Source organism: Nestor notabilis, unplaced genomic scaffold (genome assembly GCF_000696875.1).
Source record: "Nestor notabilis isolate BGI_N333 unplaced genomic scaffold, ASM69687v1 scaffold22825, whole genome shotgun sequence".
In the NCBI taxonomy this organism is placed as follows: Eukaryota; Metazoa; Chordata; class Aves; order Psittaciformes; family Psittacidae; genus Nestor; species Nestor notabilis.
The window spans coordinates 511-20,114 of NW_009930959.1; the positions used below are offsets into that span (position 1 = coordinate 511).

The 19,604-nt window shown below is 48.4% G+C and overlaps 1 protein-coding gene across 1 annotated transcript; it reads right to left on the minus strand.

The window, feature by feature from the left end:
- Positions 1-250: 250 nt before the first annotated feature.
- ATP6V0A1 (ATPase, H+ transporting, lysosomal V0 subunit a1) lies at positions 251-19,597 on the minus strand. Its single transcript, XM_010015665.1, has 18 exons — positions 19,537-19,597; positions 18,975-19,072; positions 18,296-18,424; positions 14,613-14,716; positions 13,690-13,816; positions 12,318-12,400; positions 11,581-11,674; positions 10,033-10,245; positions 9,244-9,394; positions 8,879-9,018; positions 8,117-8,274; positions 7,582-7,672; positions 6,722-6,840; positions 6,231-6,447; positions 5,584-5,691; positions 3,134-3,241; positions 846-963; positions 251-426 (listed from the first exon to the last, which is right to left on the minus strand). The coding sequence occupies exons 1-18, from the start codon at positions 19,550-19,552 to the stop codon at positions 251-253; spliced, it is 2,250 nt and encodes a 749-aa protein (XP_010013967.1). The 5' UTR covers positions 19,553-19,597.
- Positions 19,598-19,604: the final 7 nt, after the last annotated feature.

Genomic DNA, 19,604 nt, shown 5'->3' on the forward strand with positions numbered 1-19,604 from the left:
GCCACAAGCACGCTCATCCGTCCAGCACAACCAGCCCACCCGCTGCTCCCAGAGCTTCACTCTACTGCTGAAGCAGAGACCAGTTACTCCCCATCATTGCTAAGCTGGACATTGCTGATCTTGGCTCAGAATCATCCACGACCCCAGTTTTACAGCCTCAGTTTCCTGCGTCAATAGTTTTCTGAAGATGGCTCAGGTGACATCAGTTTTCCTGCCCCAGGAGCTTTGAGGCTCCTGCTGTCCCAGTAACTCACCAGTGCAAGCGAAGAGCATGGAGGAAAGCAGAGAGCCCCTCCATGACCAGGAGAATCGCCACCGTCAGGGTGGCGAAAGCAGCAAAGATGAAGAAGAGGCCCAAGCCTCCACCCAGGCTCCTCACGCTGAGGCCAATGTGGATCACCATGGTCCAGAGCACCTCCGAGAGCTCTGCAGGAGAAAGGGGAGAAGAGGGGTCACTTCAGAGCGGTCGGTGAGCGCAGGGTTGTTCCGTTCACGTAAAGCAAAATCTCAAGTCAAGCAAACTCCCCCCGCAGTGAGGTGGGAACCAAGGGGGACGATGGCTCTTGCAGCCAAGTACGTCAGGACTCTGCCTGCTGCTGTCACACACGGTGCAGGGCAGAGCCTCTGCTTTAGTCACTGCTTTCAGCTCCATCCCTCCCTATTCGCAGAGCTCTGTGCGGGCAGACACTGGTGTTCAGACTCCATTCCTCCCAGCTGGTGCTAACACAGCTCTGCCCTTCCTCAGCAGTGCTTGAGCTGAGCTCTGAGAGGCTCCCTGCATCCCCACCTTCCACCTCCCGCCTGCCCAGGGCAATCCAAACCTCAGCTCCACAAGGAATACTCACGTGCATGGGCTAAGCTGAGAGCCCAGAGCCTCAGGTAGGACGCGGTGTTCGAAATGCACCCCAGGCAGTACTCGATGGTGTGGATGGCCTGGTACACCACGGTGTCCCCGAAGTCAAACTGCAGAGAGAACACGGGCGATGGGGAGAGCTGAGCCCCAGCACGCTGCCGGGGCCGCTGCCCGGGCCGTGCTGGTTGAGGTTCCACACTGACACGGGCTTCTCCTGGCTTAGCATGGAGGTGGGGTAGAGGAAAAGTGACCTCTCGTCTGCTCGTGGCAGAACGATGGTTCATCGCTGCAGCCGCAGCATTATTGTTTTCACATTCTTGCATATCAGAGCAAGACAGCTCAAACTGAGCCATGGGCTTTGCCAGGAAAAGACTGTTCAGCAGCAAGGTCGTGTTCACATGAATTCACCAGTAAAGTGTATGCACTGCTATGGAAAAGGAGACAGTATTCCAAGCCGCTACTGCTGCCTCTGTACCTTTGCTACAGGACAAGAGCATTCTGAAGATACAAACGTGCCCTTTGGAAAGCAAAACTAATGCATAAAGCAACTGTGAAAGAGTCACATCTGCCTCCACTCACTGGCCAAGCCTCTGGGCCTCGGTAGTTTTCTGAAATAACACAGGATCTTATAAGGAAATCTGCCATGTGGGACAGTTTCTTACTCTGCAGCCTGGGAAAAAGCATTCCCTGCAGTTTGGATTTAATCCATGCTTCAGAAACTGCTCTTATTTAAGTGAAGTGAACACGATGTTTTAAATACATCGGGTGACTAATGCTCTAAGCACGCACAGAAAGCTATTTATATTCTTCTTTCTCCCCTAGTGGATGCAGGGCAAGAACTGTGGCAAACAATGAAGTTAAATCAGATGTCAAAAGCCTAATTCTTTCTCCACAGAACATGAACTGCGAAGGCTGAAGCCTGCCCCAAGGAACAGTGTCTGTGCCCCTCAGTTCCAGCTGCCCCTGTGTGTAACAGAGCTCTAGGCAGAACTACCTGCAGCATAACTTGCAGCGGCACCACTGCTGGGAAGCTGCTCTCATTTCATGGCATTTACAGCTTTTGTGATAGAACTGGTTACCTGACAGTGCAGAAGCCCACAATCAACCCTGCAGGAGTATTCCTAAACCCCCTATTTCTTTAACACTCCTACTTGCTACAAGTGTTCACGAATGAGCAGTTTCTCACAACTTCTCTTCTACAGCAAGATCCCGGTTAGTTATGCTGATGAACTCTATGAAGCTGGGCTGCTTTTGCTGTATTTGCTGACTGGCAACAACCTGGATTATCCTTAAAATGGCAGATAGTTTGGGCAAAGACAGCTTTAAAGAGCTTGTTGCAGTGCAGAGTGACCACAGACACAGCACAAGGCAAATGAGACTTCTGCAGAGGTTTAAAAGCAAAAACTTCCCAGTTTCAGACTTCCAGCTTTCTGGGTAAGCTAAGGAAGATCTGCAACAGAGGGGCAGACAAACAAGCTGTGTAGGTGAAGTAAGTAAAGGTCTGTTAATGGGCATGTATGTATGAGGAATTCAAAATGGCCCGTAACACGGAAGTAGCCAGGGCTTTTGGAAAACAAGATGTTGTGACATGTTTAACTTGGCACGTGTTTTACACCAATGGGAAATGGTCCAGATACACATGAAGGCAAAGCTGGCTGTAGTCTTACCACCTCATCCTCTGCAGGCTTGAAAACATAAGTTTACATTTAGTGCAGTGTCTCGATCACATTCATCATGAACATGTTCAACAATCCCCTCCTAAACACAGTAAAACACACATCACATGCACGACAGAGGCAAGATACTGCTGAAGAGTTGCTAAGAGGCAGCAGAATACACCCAAACTACATGAGATCAACTTCTGCTCTACCAGAGCTGAGGCAAAGCAATTAATATCCCCAACCACCCAAATGAGCAGAACCAAGATTCCACTGCTCCAGAAACACAGCCCCGGGGCTTTGCTGACCCCGGAGCAGCAGGCACCAGCACTGCTCTTCAGCCAGAGCAGAGGCTGCATGTGCCACCCAGGAGTGCTCTGCAGCTCCCACCGTGCAGCCCCATAGATGAGGACAAACAGAGCCCCCTTGCTCTTTATATGCAGATTATACTGCTTTTTCTGGAGTCCTGGGAACAACCAAGAGAGAGTCTGTATGAAAACTGCCATGAAAACCCTTCACTGAGAGTGTTGCTATTTAAACAGCTTGGCAATCAGGAAATGCAGCCAAAAAGCCAGCACATTCCTGTGCTGGGAACACTGCCCTGAGAGAGGGTGGTGCTTACCTCCTCCCCCTCCTCGGAATGGGTAGATAACTGGTCATGTTGAATGATCTCAGCATCCTCCTCAGTCGGGCCATTGCCCACCCGGATCCCACCGAAGTTGTGTGTTCCCTAACACGTGCAGAAAGAGAAAGAGCAAAGGGTCGTTTGTGTTTCACTGCAGAGCATGTTTCTTATGAGTCCACGTGCAGCAGCAGCTCATAGAGGGAAACAAAACATTAAGTATGAAGGCTCAGGTTAAACCAGCTGGACAATTCTATTTCCCAGCTTGGATGGGAAAGATGCTGCTTCCTGCTAGGGCTGGGGAAAAGAAGTCTGTCTGAGTGAGTACTGCATACATTTCCACAGAGTAATTGCAACCCAAGGAAAAGAAAAGGCACATCTCTCAAGAGGACATTTGCTGGCACCGACGTGCAACAGACCAACGTTGTGCCCAGCAGCTGGGGCACAGGCACTCACACACCACGGCTGTAGTAAATGGAACAGTCACATCGTGGCAAGTCGAAGCAGAAGAGACTGACACGAACACACACACTTGCTCCCCACCAGCGCCAGGCAATCTAACAGCACTCATGGGAAACCAGACTTTCCCTTACTTGGAAACCCTGCCTCCTGCAAGCAGGTCCTTTTTTAGACATTTGTTCTGCCATTCCACGTCTGACCTCGGCTGTACCAGCCCTGCGCTCCGAGTGGAAAGGAATCCTCCACAGCCCGAGCTGGAACTTTGAGAGCTCTTCCCACCTCACTGGGATCACTGCAGAGTTAACACCTGATGCATGGCAGGCTTCCTCCATTCCAGCTTACCTCCAAGAATGATGCACAAACCTGTCCCATCATCTGACAGTGCCCTCAAGCAGGGCTCACGTGCATCGGAAACACAACGAATGCACATCGCTAGCTCTGGGTGTCTGCTCAGCAAGCAGTGCTGGGCACTCTACAGCAGGATTTCTCTCTCCCTCCAAAGACAGAAAATGCTCATGACTGATCTGAGGGACTATAAATTAAGACCTGCGAGTCTGAAACGCCACTGGGGAAGGGACCAAGTCCTGGGAGCTGCTGCGACCTTCACTCCACCAGAAAGCTTTGGCAGTAAAGGGCTGACTGTAGGTTCAGACACAAAGAAGTAGAGGCAACTGCTGCTAAAAGACTTATTTGTGCACAACCTCTTTCTAATAGCTTCAATTCAAAGTTTCTCCAAGGGTGCAGGTGTCAGAAATCCCGTGATTACTGACAGGAAGTTGCTGGGAGGCCATCACATAAACATGATGTTTGGGAACACATAATGCAAACAGAAATGCTTCACTGAAAAGAATCCTCATCTGTCTTCAACAAATATGCAAGAAAAAGGAAAGAAAAGGGGAACTTAACCTGGGGGATGTGGCATTCTCGTGCTGCTCTGCAGGGTTTGAGTTCAGCAGCACTCCTGCATTCTGTGCACACATAACTATTATCCTTCAGCCTGGTAGTTCTTCCAGAATGTACCAATTTTGCTGAACTTTGCTCTTTCCAAGAGAAAGTGTTTTTCACCCTAAAGGTGCAGTTGTCATTCACTTAGGGAATTCAGATACATTCCATGCTCTCTTGATCATTAGATAGAAAGGCAACTCCCATCCTTAAATCCATCAGGTGATTTTTAAATCCACTCACTGTCGCAGGCGCTGCTGCCTCTAGTGCCTGCTCGTTCGGGACTGTGCTGACCTGGGCCTCCACGGGCTGCCCTTCCTGATAGTGAATGGAAGAAAAGAAAGGGAGGAGGAAGAGAACAAAAAGAGAGAGGGAGACGAATGGAGGGGACATGGGAGGATGAAAGATGGTCAGAGAAGGGAGAGGGAGTGTCTTTAACTGAACTCATCTTTGACTCACTTCACATCCCAAAAGCTCTCTGCCATACGTGCAGGGAGAACTTTCAAGTCTCCCCAGTGCACGTGTGCCAGGTTCCTACATTTTATATACAGATACTTTACAAACAGCTGGGCACCTAGAGGACCCCACAGACAGCCTCTCACACAACGACTGCCTAAGGCTACTTTGGGGTTTGTCCTTTTAATTGTTATTTTTTACCATCCAGACGGCTTTAAGGGGCAGCTGATCAGCCTGCCACCCCATCGGGGCCACATCTCTGCATGTACACTGCCAGCCTAGCAAAGGCACAGAAGTGCATCCAGCAACCAGCAGGAGAGCTGGCAAAGCCCCAGCCAGATAGATTGGTTTTGTCATTTCCAACATAAAGGGGTTTTAGAAGCAGGTTTGATGCTGGATGCAGATCTGAGAAGCAGGCAGGCAACACTGTGCCTCCAGTACAACCCACCTGCCTTCATGCCTAGGAATATGCATAAGACCACTTTGCAGGTCACACCGCAGTGTGAATCCACGTATCCAAGCTCAGGATGGAGAACGTGGCTTTTCAACCATCATTAGTTTTCGTACTGAAAATAGAAGAGGTAGTCACCCACCAAGTGCTTTCTCCTTAAATACTGATGGCGAAGGACCAGGGGTTTAGCTACCAGCATCCAGGGCACGCACAGTAACGCCACCACCACGAGGAAACACTGGAGGCCTTGCTGCAAAAGAAACAGGTCTCAGCTGATTCACATGCTCAGACACACACACAAAACCTAGCAAGAGCTTGCAGGCAGCCCTGAACAACTGGAACCCTGTACTTAATGCCTCCCGCACGCCCCAGCTGACTGTGCACAGCACGTAATGCTGGTACTGTGTTAGATTAGGGAATAATCCACAGGATTGTGCAGGGAATCAGGATGTGGCAGATGTCTGATAGTGCTGGGAGGAAATGGTACTAACATCTTAGCTAAGCTTAGAGGCACCACACTGCAGATGCAGGACAATATTCCTAATCACTTTCCACTACTAATCTGAATCCAAATGCTCTGGAGCCACAGTTGACATGTTCAGATTGATATAAATTCCTGGTATAGGGATTATTTCTTCCTTCTTCAACATTACATAGTGTCAGGCTTCAGAAGTGATGCCACATTTCCTCTATCACACAGGAAAAACGTTTCCTGCTCGATTTCACAATTATTTTAAAGTTAATCAGTATCATGAAGCCTTTCTGATCTTACTGAGCAAGAGCACGCACCTGCCCTTTATAAAGCATCTTATTACTGGTGTCACTATAGGAGAAGAGAAACATGTTGATGAAGTGTATTAACAGGCTGGGTGCATCCTTGGACGTGTGAGCATCGTAGGCTGTCCATTTGTAGAAAATGAGAATAACGAGGTATCCAAAGAGTGATGACATGAAAATCATCTCTGGAATAAATCCCAGGTAGATGTTCAGTGGCTTCTTAAAGTAGCTACGGGGGGGAAAAAAGGAGAGTTTAATGTTACATTTAGTCAGCATTATGTATATGTAGGGCAAAAAGCTTTTAACATCTTTAGGACAAAAGTGCAGGGGCTCAGCAGTAACTGGGACTTAAACCCAGTAACGATGCGACACGCATCGTTCTGCACAGCCAGCCAGGAACAACTGCTCTGCTCCTTCAGCAGAGGTTGAAGTCTGATGGGCTCCTGCAGCTTGAACTAACACACGCCCCCACCCCAATGAGGAAAACAGAGCAAAGCACTTACATGTGGTTGAGAAGACTCAAGGTGACACCGAAGAGCATGTGGATAATGCCAAGAATCACAGACATTTTCATCTTAAAGGAGTTGAGGAAGGCCAGCTTGTTGCTGGCAATATTCCAAATCTGTGGAAAACACCACGAGGTCAGCCCAGCACCCACCAAAAGGAAACCAGAGGAGGATGAAAACCTTCCCTTTAAGCTAAACACTATTAACCATCCAGGAAGCACTAGGCTGCAAGAGCACGTTTCTTTTCAAGATGTGTTTGTCACACGGGTATCTTTTAGGAAAACGAGCAGCCAACCTCTCCTGCTGGGAACACTTAGAGCAGAGCAGGACTCAAACCCTGCTTGGTTTTATGGTGGGCAAAAGTTGCAGGAAAAAAGGAGCTGTAGCCTTGACAGGAAAAAAAATATTTATCCATTTCACTGAACAATGACACATCGTTCTGATTTTCTGCACTTCCTGGGGATGTGGAACACACCATGTCTTGTACAAGCATTTTAAGTAGTGTTCTTGATGTAGGTGGATATAAAACGACAGGATTACTCAAAACTTACAGTTCCAAGACTGACCGATAAAGGTCAAAAAGTAACTTCATCAAGTGATTTGCAAGTCTAACCAGATCTGATTAAAACCCTGCAGGACAGAGAGGGCGAGAAAGAAGCCTTTAATGGACCTAGAACAAGTCTGTCCATCCTGAATCCAGCATTTCAGTGGAAGCTGAATTACTGTGATCATTCAGGAGCATTTCCAACACCGACTGCTAAGGAAATGGCTGAGCTGTGGGTACAGTGAACCAGGCAGGCACTTCTGTTGACACAGGGAGGTTCTTTAAGGACAGCAAAGGAAGGAATGGCTCTTACCGGGTCGATGCCGAAGGGGTAGGGGCCACCGAACACCCCGGGAATGGCGGGGTTCAGCTGCAGCAGAGGAGTGGTCTCAAGCAAGGCATCTCTGTTTGGGCAGAAGCAGATGATACAAACATTAACACAAGCAACACTTTCCTCTTTCTGTAAAAACTAAAGATGTTCTTCCCTTGTGAGGGCAAGGAGTGTCCCAAACTGAGAGAACATGAAGGCTCCTGCATGGGCCTAGGGATTTTCCTAAATGAGTAATAAATCTATTTCTTGACCCGTTGCTCGGTCAAGTCACAAGGAAGAAAGAAGCAGGGGGCAGGAATGTCTGTGAGGAGAAAGGGGCTAAACTACATCTTTACAAGCTTTCTGGAAGAAAAAAAAGCTGGTTTGAAACTCGCTGGACAGCACGTTCCACCCTCCCGCAGTGCTACTTGAGACTGAGCTCACAAGTTTGGTTCCCTGAGCAGGGAGGACAACAGGGAAAGATAAGTCACCTGCTCATCACTGTCACTCTTCAGCGAGTTACCAACTATTTACTCACGACCAGTTGCCTTTCGAGAACATGGGCCGGACACTCCATGATGAGCCAAAGAAATTCAGGGACTTGGAGAAACAGTCGTTGTAGATGAGGCCGGTGTAGGTGGAGAACAGTCCCATCAGCAGGATGATGTATCGGCCACTAAAAACCATGTTGAACATCTGTATAAAAAACAAGCCAAAAAGGAACAAAGAAAGTCCATGAGAACAAGGAAGCTGTCTCATGAAACAGTAAAATGACACAAGATAAGAACACCACCATATGGACTAGAAGCCCAAAGTTTCTATTTCCCCATGGGCAGGGATTAAGGGTGCAAGAGGCAGCACTGCAGAGGAGAATCTGAACCCAGAGGGTGAAGAGGCAGCGTGGCTGTGCACAGAGCAGCTGGGAGGAGCTGAAGAGGACAAACTGCACTGCACACACTCATGCAACCCCACAGCAGTTTAGAACCAGGCAGTGCAGACCCTGTTCAGCTCTCTCCGTGCACCTTAACTCTGGTTCACCTCCTGTCAGCCAAAGCCCTGAGCAAGAAAACCCACCTGGATCAGCAAATTGGAAGAATCGTGGAGATCTACATGTACAGGAAGCAGGAGTTTGCAGTGACTGAACCCCTTTATGATCCAACCAGGTTTTGGGTGATCTGTTTACAACAGTTTATCTACAGCACTTCCTTCAAACAACTGAAATCATTTCCTATAAATATCCCAGAGGAAACCCAAAGGAACTCACCACCATTATGAAATTATGCATGAGCAGCCACTTTACCTCATTGTCACTCTTCTGTGACAGAATCCGACTTTCCCGAAGCACCATCCAAACAGCAATGAGAGTCATCAGGATTCCATGGCCAAAATCTCCAAACATCACAGCAAACAGAAAGGGGAATGTAATGATTGTATATGGTGCTGCAAGAGAAAAGAGGACACTCCTCATGTGCTGTACTTGGGTAAGCCCCGATTTAGCACAGCAAAATTTATGCCCTTTAGCAGTGTAATTCCCAAGCTTCTCCTCTGCTTCCAAAAGGAGCGAGGGACTCTGTTAGGCATTTTCACACAGAACAAACAATACAGAGAAACCCTATAACTACAAAATTAGGAGGGATGCTTGGACGTCCCCATGTCTGAATGTACCTGGATTTATTTCCCGATACGTCCCAATGCCGTAAGCATCAACAATGTTTTGAAAGCCAGAAGTAAACTTGTTAGTTTTGTTGTATGTTGGTGGGGTCTGATTGGTTTGCATCCTGTTTAAAATAGATGGGACAGTGGATCCGCTGTGCTCCTGTTTAAACAAAGAGGAAGATCAGAAAACCCACCCTCCGAGCACCGGAGGACAGAGCACACCACCACTTCCTTGTTAGCACTGGAAAACACAAGCTTGCATGTCTGCAGCGTGCCTGCACCATGAGAAATGCACTTGAGCAGCTGAGGAAGGCTGCCAAGTTTCCACTGGTCTCCACCTAGTGCAGCAGGAGGAGCAGCACTTGCTGTAAGGATGGGCAGTGTCTGATTAGGACAGACAAGAAAACTCATGCAAGAGGGAGCTTGGGTTTTTCAAACAGCAAATGAAAGGACTTCAAGGCACCCAACTCTCATGTGTCCATCTGAGCAGCGGGTGAGCCTGCTCATGTCCTATATAGCTCCTTTCACTAAGTTCCACTACAGACCCAAACAGCAGGACTGCAGCACAGCCACGTTAACTAAATGTACCAGAGTTCAAACACAGGCGAGCGCCTCAGCATCACAGCATCCTCCTGCGCTTACAGCTCCCCACCACGTCTTCGTGACAAATGATTCCTGTGCCTTAAACTAACTGTCTTCTGGGAGGCCTGATTCCAGCAGCGCCCAGGGCTGGATCCTGGACTGACTGATCCCATGCTGCGGATGCTGCGGGCGGGAGCGGGTCCGCAGCTAACTCACAGTGCCTCTCCTGAGCGCAAACTGGATGGAGTCGAGGTCAGCCACAGGACACCAGACTTCAGCAATGAGGCACTTCTGCGTGACATCGATGTTGCAGAGGTTCAGGGTGTGGTAGATGGCCTTCATCTTGCGCACTTTGATGAACCACACGCGGATGTTCTTGGCAGCTGCCTGCAGGACCCGCTGCCGATGATCCTCTGTTTGGTTCAGCACCTTTCACAGGGAAGCAGGATGAAGATGAGGCCAAATCATTGGCCAAAACTCAAAGCGTACAGACGTGCACAGCAAAATGGGGCTGACCACCAGGACAAGCCCTACCCACCAGCAGACGACGAGCCCCCTCCCCGTCCCATGCACAAGACAGCCCCCTGCCCACAACGTATGCTTCAGTCTCTGTATTAACATAGCTCTGCTGAAAGGTTTAAAGGCTTCTTTCTGGGGTAATTTCTGACTACTTCCCTCCTCCACCTCCGGGGTCAGTGGGTATTTGAACAATGAACTGTTCAGAGAGCACAGAGGACATGTTTTCCTCCACCCAGGTTAACAGAGCAGAGTTCTGCAAATGAGGTGCACGTTGCCTTAAGAAAACACACAAATTACAAGGAAAGAGGTTTTGACTGAAGGGAAAAGGAGAAAGTGTTTTCTACTGAGGCTGTTTCCCAACTGGAACATACCTAACTCAGGCCAAGTCAGATTTCCAGACTGGAAAGTCCTAGTCTCAAGGGAAGGGGAGGACACAGGGCACATGCAGTTTTGAATCCTACTCAGTAAGTTGCTTCTGAGTTCTTGTCTACTTCAGAATTGCTAAAGAGCTGCACTCCACAACGCCAGCTCGAGGCAGCTTATCAAAGCAGCACTCCAAAGTTAACCATTTTCCTTTAAGTTTCTGAACCTTTTCTTATTGTTTGTCTCAAATCCCTTAAAATTTGACTGCATTATAACCCAGTGCCTCTCCTCCCTGAAGCAAGCATCAAGTATTCCAGAGCTGGCACCCAGGAGATTCATGTGCTCGTTACTTTTTACCAACACTCAGGTTGCTGCACAAGAGATTAGTTGTAAAGCAGAAGCTCTTCAGGACAGCACAACGTGAGAGTACAGACAGGCAGAAAAAGAGAAGAGCTAAGTTAAAGTCAGCATTGTTATCTCAGCTTGGAAATAAGAGTACGTGCTTTCAGAGTTCTGGCAGATGAAACAGGCAATCAGACAAGCATGCTTTCAGAGCTGGAAAACCTGCTATCTCCTTACACATGCATACTCCTCTCTGCTCCCTGGTATGCAGTTCTCTGTCAGTGCTGTACTTATCCATGGGTACAATGAACTGCTCAGCCCTCCAGAAACACTGACCCACCCCACCATCCTAACCCCTGGCAAAGGAAACAGCTGAGCTGCCTCCAAACATCTGTCTTGCACCGCTGAGCTGCTCGTCTTAAGCTGAGCTGAAAATAGAGTCATCTAATAGGGCCCAAAATGCTCATGTTTTGGTAGGATCCAAAGAAATTTTCAACTAGATTATTAAAAAGAAAAAAGGGCATTGACCCATTATTTTACCATCTGAAGATCATCAATTCTGGTATTGACACCAGAAGCCATTTCCTTCCGCTCCTGGGGTGTTTCTGGGCATGGGTAGAGGGAGGCACGGAATCTGAAAGACATGCAAGCCACCTTAGTAACAAAGATGGGAAGAGACAGAGCAGTCAGGGAAATAGCTGGCTGAGCCTGAACAAAGCAAGAAGCACCTTAAGAGAAGCTTCTGATCAGCAAGAATTGCCAAGCAGAGTTTTAGTCTTTAAATCAAATGGATACAGGAGTTTGCTTTCAGCCAAAACAGAAGCTGAACACTTCAGAAAACAGAAGTGGGAGAAAGTCCTCTGTTCCCTGTGCTGACAAGTGGCTCGAGGGCACTATCACACAGCCCATCAGCCACCCCAGCTCTGGGTGCTGCTCTCATGCCAACACAGCTGCTGCTGCAAGTACTCACTGCTGGTCTGCCCCATGAGCCTGTCATCCGCTCACAGCCCGCTGGGGCTGTCTGAGTTCAGCACTTGAACTCCCTTGCTCCGAGGCATTCTCTAGCCACACACTCATCTACTTTGAGCATGCCAGGCTTGGGGGGGCCTAGTTTGACAGTTAAATATGTTTCAGCTACTTATGGCACATTCTATTTGCTGTCAAAATGTGTACTCCCAGTGTCACTGTGAAATGAGGAGCTGAACAATCTCCATCTCAAGTCATGCCAATGTGTTTGGAGTATTGGAGAGAGCTGCCCAGCTGGAAGACTTGCATACCCTTCACAGATCTTCTTGACTCTGTTCTTCAGCTGGTCGCCTTGGAAGAAGATGATAAACACAGACTTATGCACATAATCCCCCTAGAACAGAAGAAAGAGCACAGTGTAATTGCCCCAGAAATCAGCATCACAGCAAACTGCAGCAGAGCTCTACTTTCCCTTCCCCTGGATCCATACACACAGAGCTTGTACCTGCACAGTCAGTCAAGAATGTACCTTACAGCACTTAAAGAGTCCCAAGGAAAGCCATTTTCTTAGCCTCAGAGTGGAATACCCCTACTTGTGTTACTGATGCAAAATGTTCTGGAGTCTCTATTATCAATTCTGTTTAATACAACAAACAGAGATCCTGGGCAGATCCCAGAAGAGCAGAGATGCAATGGAGCATGTCCCAGCTCTTCCTGCAGTCAGCTCACCTCAGAACCAAACAGAAAGCTAAAGAGTGAATGAAAATGAGACCAAGTGGAGTTTAACAGCTCCGACTCCCCAGGGAGGCCAAGGGCACATTCCTTGCTCTCGAGTGGGAGGCCAGGTCCCCTTCCTGCGTTTGTTGACAAGTTATTGTTCTACCTTACTTAGGAAATTTTAACATCATGTTTCAAGAATAATTACACAAGGTGTAACCTCGACTTGAGGAAGTGCTGCACAATAAGAACAAAGTCTCTCCTGGTAGACAGATAATTCAACAGGTCAGCTACCAGCAGCCGGTGGGACAGGAGGAGGATCTGCCTTCCCAGAGCAGCAAAGAGGCACTGACTGGGTTTCACCCCCGTGTTGCTGCAATCCAGCCTACATTCAGCCTTTCTTTTTAGCAGTTAAGAGCAACAGTACCCAAAGTTTGGGCACTGTTTGGGCTCAAGTTTGGGCAAAATGGACACCAAATGTAAAACCAGGCCCAATCACAACAGCTACTATTTGTATTGGTAAGAAAGCCAACAAACCTCAGGTGGATGTCTCAATTATTGATTAGCACATTAAGAAATAACAATGGGCCCAGGTTCAGGGGAAATGAGCTACAGATGTTACAGACTGCTCCTGTCCCTAAGAGCCCCTCTCAAGGAGGATTAGTTCCTATTCAGATAGCACACGTGAGTTGTTGTTTGTGCCAGAGAAGCAAATGTGCCCTCCTGCAGTCCCGAGTTCGAGTTGTTCTTCCCCTTTCAACAGCATCCACCATCATCCTGCTATTTTTGTTTTAATAAAGCATTAGTCACCACAGCCTCAGAGGCTGCAAGTGGGCGCTGTGAAGGAACACAACCCAAACATCTGCCTGCGTGGAGCTCACTGAAGGCCAGGGGTTTAGATGGATAGATCTGAGATCCCTTCACGCATCTGAGGGTTCTGCTGCTGTAAACAAGAGTTCCTGTTACCGTCACAGGATCCTCCAGGGGGTTTTCAATCTCTGCCTGGCGCAGGAACACGTTCCCTCGGCACACTCGCCACAACATGCGCTCGAACATGGGGATCCGCTCCCGGTTGATCACCCCGGCCACAAACCTGTCCAGGGCACAGCAAAAGATGAAGTTCTGCACCTGCAGGAAATCACAGCCTAACAGCCAGAGCACTGAGGGCAGCTGGAGCTCAGCATCACCCCAAGAGCTATGGAAATCTTGCTATAAAATGAGATCTTTAAGCAAAATGGCAGGTGCTCTAAACGCAGGGAGCTAAACCCACAACAACTGCACTAGAGCACCAGCTATGCCTCTGACCAGAATCAAGTGAAGAAAATACACAGCACGGGTTAAAGGAGAAATAAACGCATTCAGACACACAGTTTCTATGCCTGTTAGTCTTCACCTCAATAGGATCCTGTTACATTGCATGGCAAGGATTATAGCAGCCACGGCTGGCACTATGTGCTTCAGAAGACCTCAGTGGTTCAAACCCCTGTGTCTGGATAAACAGTCACACACATGCAAAGGCAGCCTGGAAGCAGCCAATAAAGAGGATACAGAACTATACAGCTTCTCAGAGTACTGTGTGCCCAGAGTAGTTGCTAGTTTCAACAAAGCTGAGAGCTGAGAACGTCTGAGCAAGCACCAGAACAGATTTACAGGGCACAAACTAGCACAGGGCTTTTGTGCAGGGAGAAACATGTGAAGCGCCAATATGAGCTGGGAAGCCAATGGGCACAGGACAAGAATGGGGACCAAGAGCTGGGTTTAGATCAGCCTTCGTCTGCTTGGTGTGCCAGTCTGGAAGGTTCCGCAACTGCACACAACTGGCTGCAGATGCCAGAGGCTGAATCCCAGGGATCTAAAGGCAGACAAAAGGGAGCCCAAGCTGCCATTACCCGAGTCGTAGCGGGGCACCTCTTCCCATCTCGCTTGGTTCCAGGAGTGAAGAGGATTCCTCCAACAGGTCTGGATCCGCCATCTGCTGATGATGCAATTCAGCCTGAATTCACAAATCAATTAATATCTAATGAAAGTGGTTAGTGGCATGCAGGGAGTGAGGAACCAGGAGAGAGACTGGGGAGCGAGAGAAGAAGGGGGAAAAAATGAATAGAAGACAGCAGAAAGAGGAAGGAGATGATAGAAAATACAGCAAGAAGCACACAAGGAAGGAGAAAAACAAGAGGAAAAGTGGAATGGCTCAGCAAAGCTTCCATACAAGAAAAGTCTGACTGCTGCAGGTGAACAGAGACTGTGGGATATGTAAGTCTGAAGAAAGGGAGAATTCAAACAAATTTATCAAGTTTATGTTCCCCAGCAGCCACAAACCAGAGTGAGACACTTCACCTCATCCTTCCCTGCCTCTGAAATGGAGGAAAATGTGAAGGTGGATGCTGATTCCCTCTTGGGCATCTTCTGCATATTCATGAAGATGCAAAAGGTGTTTCTAAGAGGTGCCTGGGAAATTCCACCTGTGTGTAAAGCAGCCTGGTCCTACACAAGAGGAAGATGCTCAGGTAAAGTCTTCCACAGAGGGTTCAGTCCATCTCAGGACCCCCTGCAGCTGCCCAAGGCCCTGACCCTACAATCACATCATCATTATTTCTACCTCTGCAGCTTATATAATGGAACGATGAGAATTGCAGCTCCTTAGCACAAACAGAGGCCAAACTCTGCCCCTCTGTGGTACACAGGAGGTCTCCCTACAATGGAATTGGCTAAAATACACTTGAAGGCAGAGTCTGACCCTGGAGCACGTGAAACGCACGCTTTCAGCACAGCCTTGCAACAGTCTATAGCAAGCTGAGTGATGCAGCCAGAGCTGCTTTGTGCAGCAGCTGCATCATCATTTTAGTGGACAGAAAAAGCAACCCTCTACATTTTACTTGCACATCAAATAAACATATTTGCCATACACAAGGAAAGGTTTTCCAAGGCTGACATCAAAGGCAGCTCAGCTGCCTGTGTCCACACTCGCTTTAGCTCACAGATGTTACACAAGAAAGGGAGCCCCTACTTGAGTTTAGAAATCCAACATGAAGGATTTCTGATGCATTGCTCAGTAGTCAAGATCTCGACCAGTTTTACTAAACAAGAACTTTCTTACAAAAGGACAATTTGCATAAGAAACCCCCATGACCCCACCTCATTTTAATTCATCTCTCAACTACTTAGATTTGATGATCACACCCTTTCTGGAAAGGAAATGCCACAGCACCCCCAGCTCTGGTTCTGGAAGGACAACTAAAGCAGTGTTCCAAGGTTTAACAGAAATAAACCCCAAGAGACAGTGTGCAAATGAAAGAGCGCTCCAGCTACAAGGCAGAGAAATAAGACTCTAGGAAATCTGCTTGGAATAAGAGCTTTCACCAGCAGCATGTGAAATAGCAGAGTGATTGTGAAGCACTTCTTACATCAGGTTGTTCTGGAGGAGAGAAACCCAAGCATTTGCATGCCAGTGATTAGAAAGGAGACCTCCCATTAATAAACACTTTTAATTGCTTTTTGTTCACTCAGATCAGAACCTTTATCTCCACCAGCATCTTTAATCTCATGGCCTGAAAACCAGGTTCCTTCTCCCTCCTCCCGATCTCAGTCCTGCTCTGGCTCCCTGCACCCTGCCATACAATTCAAGCCCCTCCCAGTGCACGAACAGAGAGAAAACCAGTTTTCACACGAACTAAAGGGGATTCATTTCACCACCAACTTATTAACCCAGAGCCCAGACAGAAACGACAGAGGCAAACAGAAACAAAGCAGGTGGTGAGAAGAGTCAGAGGAGAGAGAGGTGGGGAACTGCATGCCATTAACCATTACTTTTCCAGTCTTCTTTTACGCTCACACTCTAGGCAAAGCTTTCAGAGAAATCTCTCCAGCTCATACTGTTCTTCATAAGCAAGGACAAGAAGACTGAGAAAAGGAGCATAATCATCAACATGGTACGTTGAAACAAGAAATGGCTACAGGGTCCTGTGAGGAACAGGCATAAAAACGTTGCCACCCTCCCCCCAGTGCAACTCCAGAAGGCAAACACCCAGACTAAAGTCATTTGGATTGTGAAGCCATTTCTTGTGCAACTTACTACTATGAGTAACACGATCTTAATTACAAGTCATTGGAGTCTTCGAGTGTTGAAGGTACTGTGCAAATGACAGCATGAAGAAACAAGTGCTCATGCTCGGGATAACAAGACGTTGAGGTTGCTCTGACACACAGCAGTGCATTTATGGCTTGTGGTTTGGCTGATGGTTACAGAAACCAGCTATCAGGAGGAGCAGGCACCCATCGAAACGTCCTGTGGTCAGTGCACTGGAGCGGGACCTCGGTTCCCTTTGTGGGTGACCTGATGAAGACTCTAAGAAAATGGATTTGGATCTCAGCTGGTGTGAGCACACAGCAGCAGGCAGCCCCCTCCGGAGTGGGCAGGAACCACCCGCACCCAGGTAGCTCAGGCTGGCAGCAGCACCTGAGGCAGCCAAGTGACAGCGGATCAGGTTAATGCTGTTTGTCCAGGGGGACACTGAATGAACGTTCAACACTCGAAGGCGTTTCTCTTAACTGAAACCAAGCCCAGGACCAATCAACCCATCACAGCAGCAGCAGTATCTCTGTCAGCACAGACTAAGACTTGTGTTGGTACAGGAACAACCCAGATGCCTGAACAGGCTGAACCCTGTGCCAAAAACCCAAACCCCAACCGTTAGCTAAACGGGCTGAAGCTTGCAGGAGCCCAGCTCTACCTCATCACAGCCTTTGTATACACCAGAAGCCAAATGCAGTAAGAACTCTTTGATCAAACCCTTGCATTAGATGAAACAGGACATATACTCAGCTAAAACATGTCCTTCTGAAAAACACAGGGCAGCTCTTTGAGAAACCACCCTGGACTCTGAGATACTTAAGCTTTACTAGGAAGGATTATGCCTTCTCCCCTGTGGGCTTTATGTGGGCATCATGAATGAGATCAGAGAAGCTCTTCTCAGGTCCAGTGAAGGAGTTGCCAGTTTCTGGCCCAGCTGCAGTCAGACAAAGTGTTGAAGATTTTAAACTGCAGCTTTGCTCCAGAACTTCCCTCCCAGAACTTCAGGGTTTGATCAAAGGCTCAATTAAATCAATCATCAATTACTTCAGTGGACTTTGTATTACGACCCTAAGGAGTAATCTCCACGTAACATTCCAAAAGCTGAAGAGCAATGAAGCTTGACTGCAATTCCTCTGTGTGAGGCAGGACACTTCACCTGCCTATGTACCAAAGAACTTACCCACTGCAGGAAAGGCTCGACTGTAGCACCAAGGCTTTGGTCTGCTGAAGTGCTTCAAAAACTACCAGCACCTTTGTGACTTTGCACAATTCTGAGACAAACCACTGCTTAACTAGAACAAGCCCAAAGCAACAGCATAAGAGGTAAACCATGGGTAGATGTGTGTACTGCATGGAGCATGGAAAACCAATTGAGCAGCTGGCTTCAAGCACAGAGATGGCTCTGCTGTCCAAACCAGCAACTAAAGGATATCTGAGACCAAAACTGGTGATGTGTGGGGGAAGAGCCAGCTCCCCAGGTGTCAGCCCCCATATTCTGACCTCATCAAAGAACTGCTGAGTTTTACGCAGGATGAATTTTAACTCTGTCAGCTCCAGGAAGTTTCTCTTCAGCGCTTCCTGGTTCGTGTTGATTTCCTTAAGCTCATTTTCAATTTTCTCAAAGTTTGCCTGCAAGACGATGGGAAAAGGAGAAAGAAAAAGGGATTAAAGCAATTCCACAGCCAAGCGCTGTTAGGTGTGGTCAAACGAGGGAGCAGGCAGGATGCTTCACGTCCCCACGTGATTGCAGCGTGGCTCCAGCCCCCACGGGACACAGCTCCAGGCTGGGACATTCTCTACAGGCTTTTACAGAGTGCCAAGGCAGACTTTTATAGACTGAATGAACCCAGTGTTCTTCACATCGTTAAAAACCCTCCCAAGCCTTAGAATGACCACTGCAAACCAGGCAGCTCCAGCAGTTTTGCCCTCATTGAAGTGGGTGAAATGCCTTTTAAGTCTTTTTACTTCTAATTGTATTTGGGCAAATGCAGAAGCAAACAACGCCAGTGAATAAAGCTCAGCCTGGTGTGAGCGGGCAGAGCTCATGCTGCAAGTGGCAGCTGGGGACAATGCTTAAAGCACCTTTGCCACTACATTCACTGGGTTCCACCAGTGGAAATGTCTTCCCCTGTGTTCATGTAAAGCCAAATACTAGTTGAGTCTTAACACACATCCTCACCTCCAGGTCGATCATGTCACGTGGAAAAGGCACCTCTGGGTTTTCACCAGTATCCATGATAGGAATATTTGCTTTTTTAATCTCCTTCTCCACAAACCCTGGAGAGACAGCAATTATTAGTGGTAACCAGAATGTACTCCAATGTCAAACTGTCACCGCAGCCTCCTCCCAGCCCCAGCTGGGAATTCTTTCACCCTCTGTTCCAAGATGTCTTGATTAAGGAACAGGCTGCCCAGAGGAGCTGTGGCTGCCCCATCCCTGGCAGTGTTCAAGGCCAGGTTGGACACAGGGGCTTGGAGCAACCTGCTCTAGTGGAAGGTGTCCCTGCCCGTGGCAGGGGGTTGGAGCTGGAGGGGCTTTAAGCTCCCTTCAACCCAACCCGTCTGTGATGCTGTGATTGTCTCTCAGGCAGGAAACAAGCCCCTGAGGTGGTTTGACCGGCTGGAGCACAGAGCCCCGGCAGGCTCCGCCCCTTTGCAGCCCAGCGCTGCCTCGCAGCGTTGCCCTCGCTGCTCGTTTCTGCTGGGGGAGCTCAGAGCAGGGCCCTGTGGAGGGAACGTACGGAGCTTTCGGTCCATCTCTTCGCAGCGCCTCACTTCATTGACGAACTTGCGCTGGAACACGTTCACG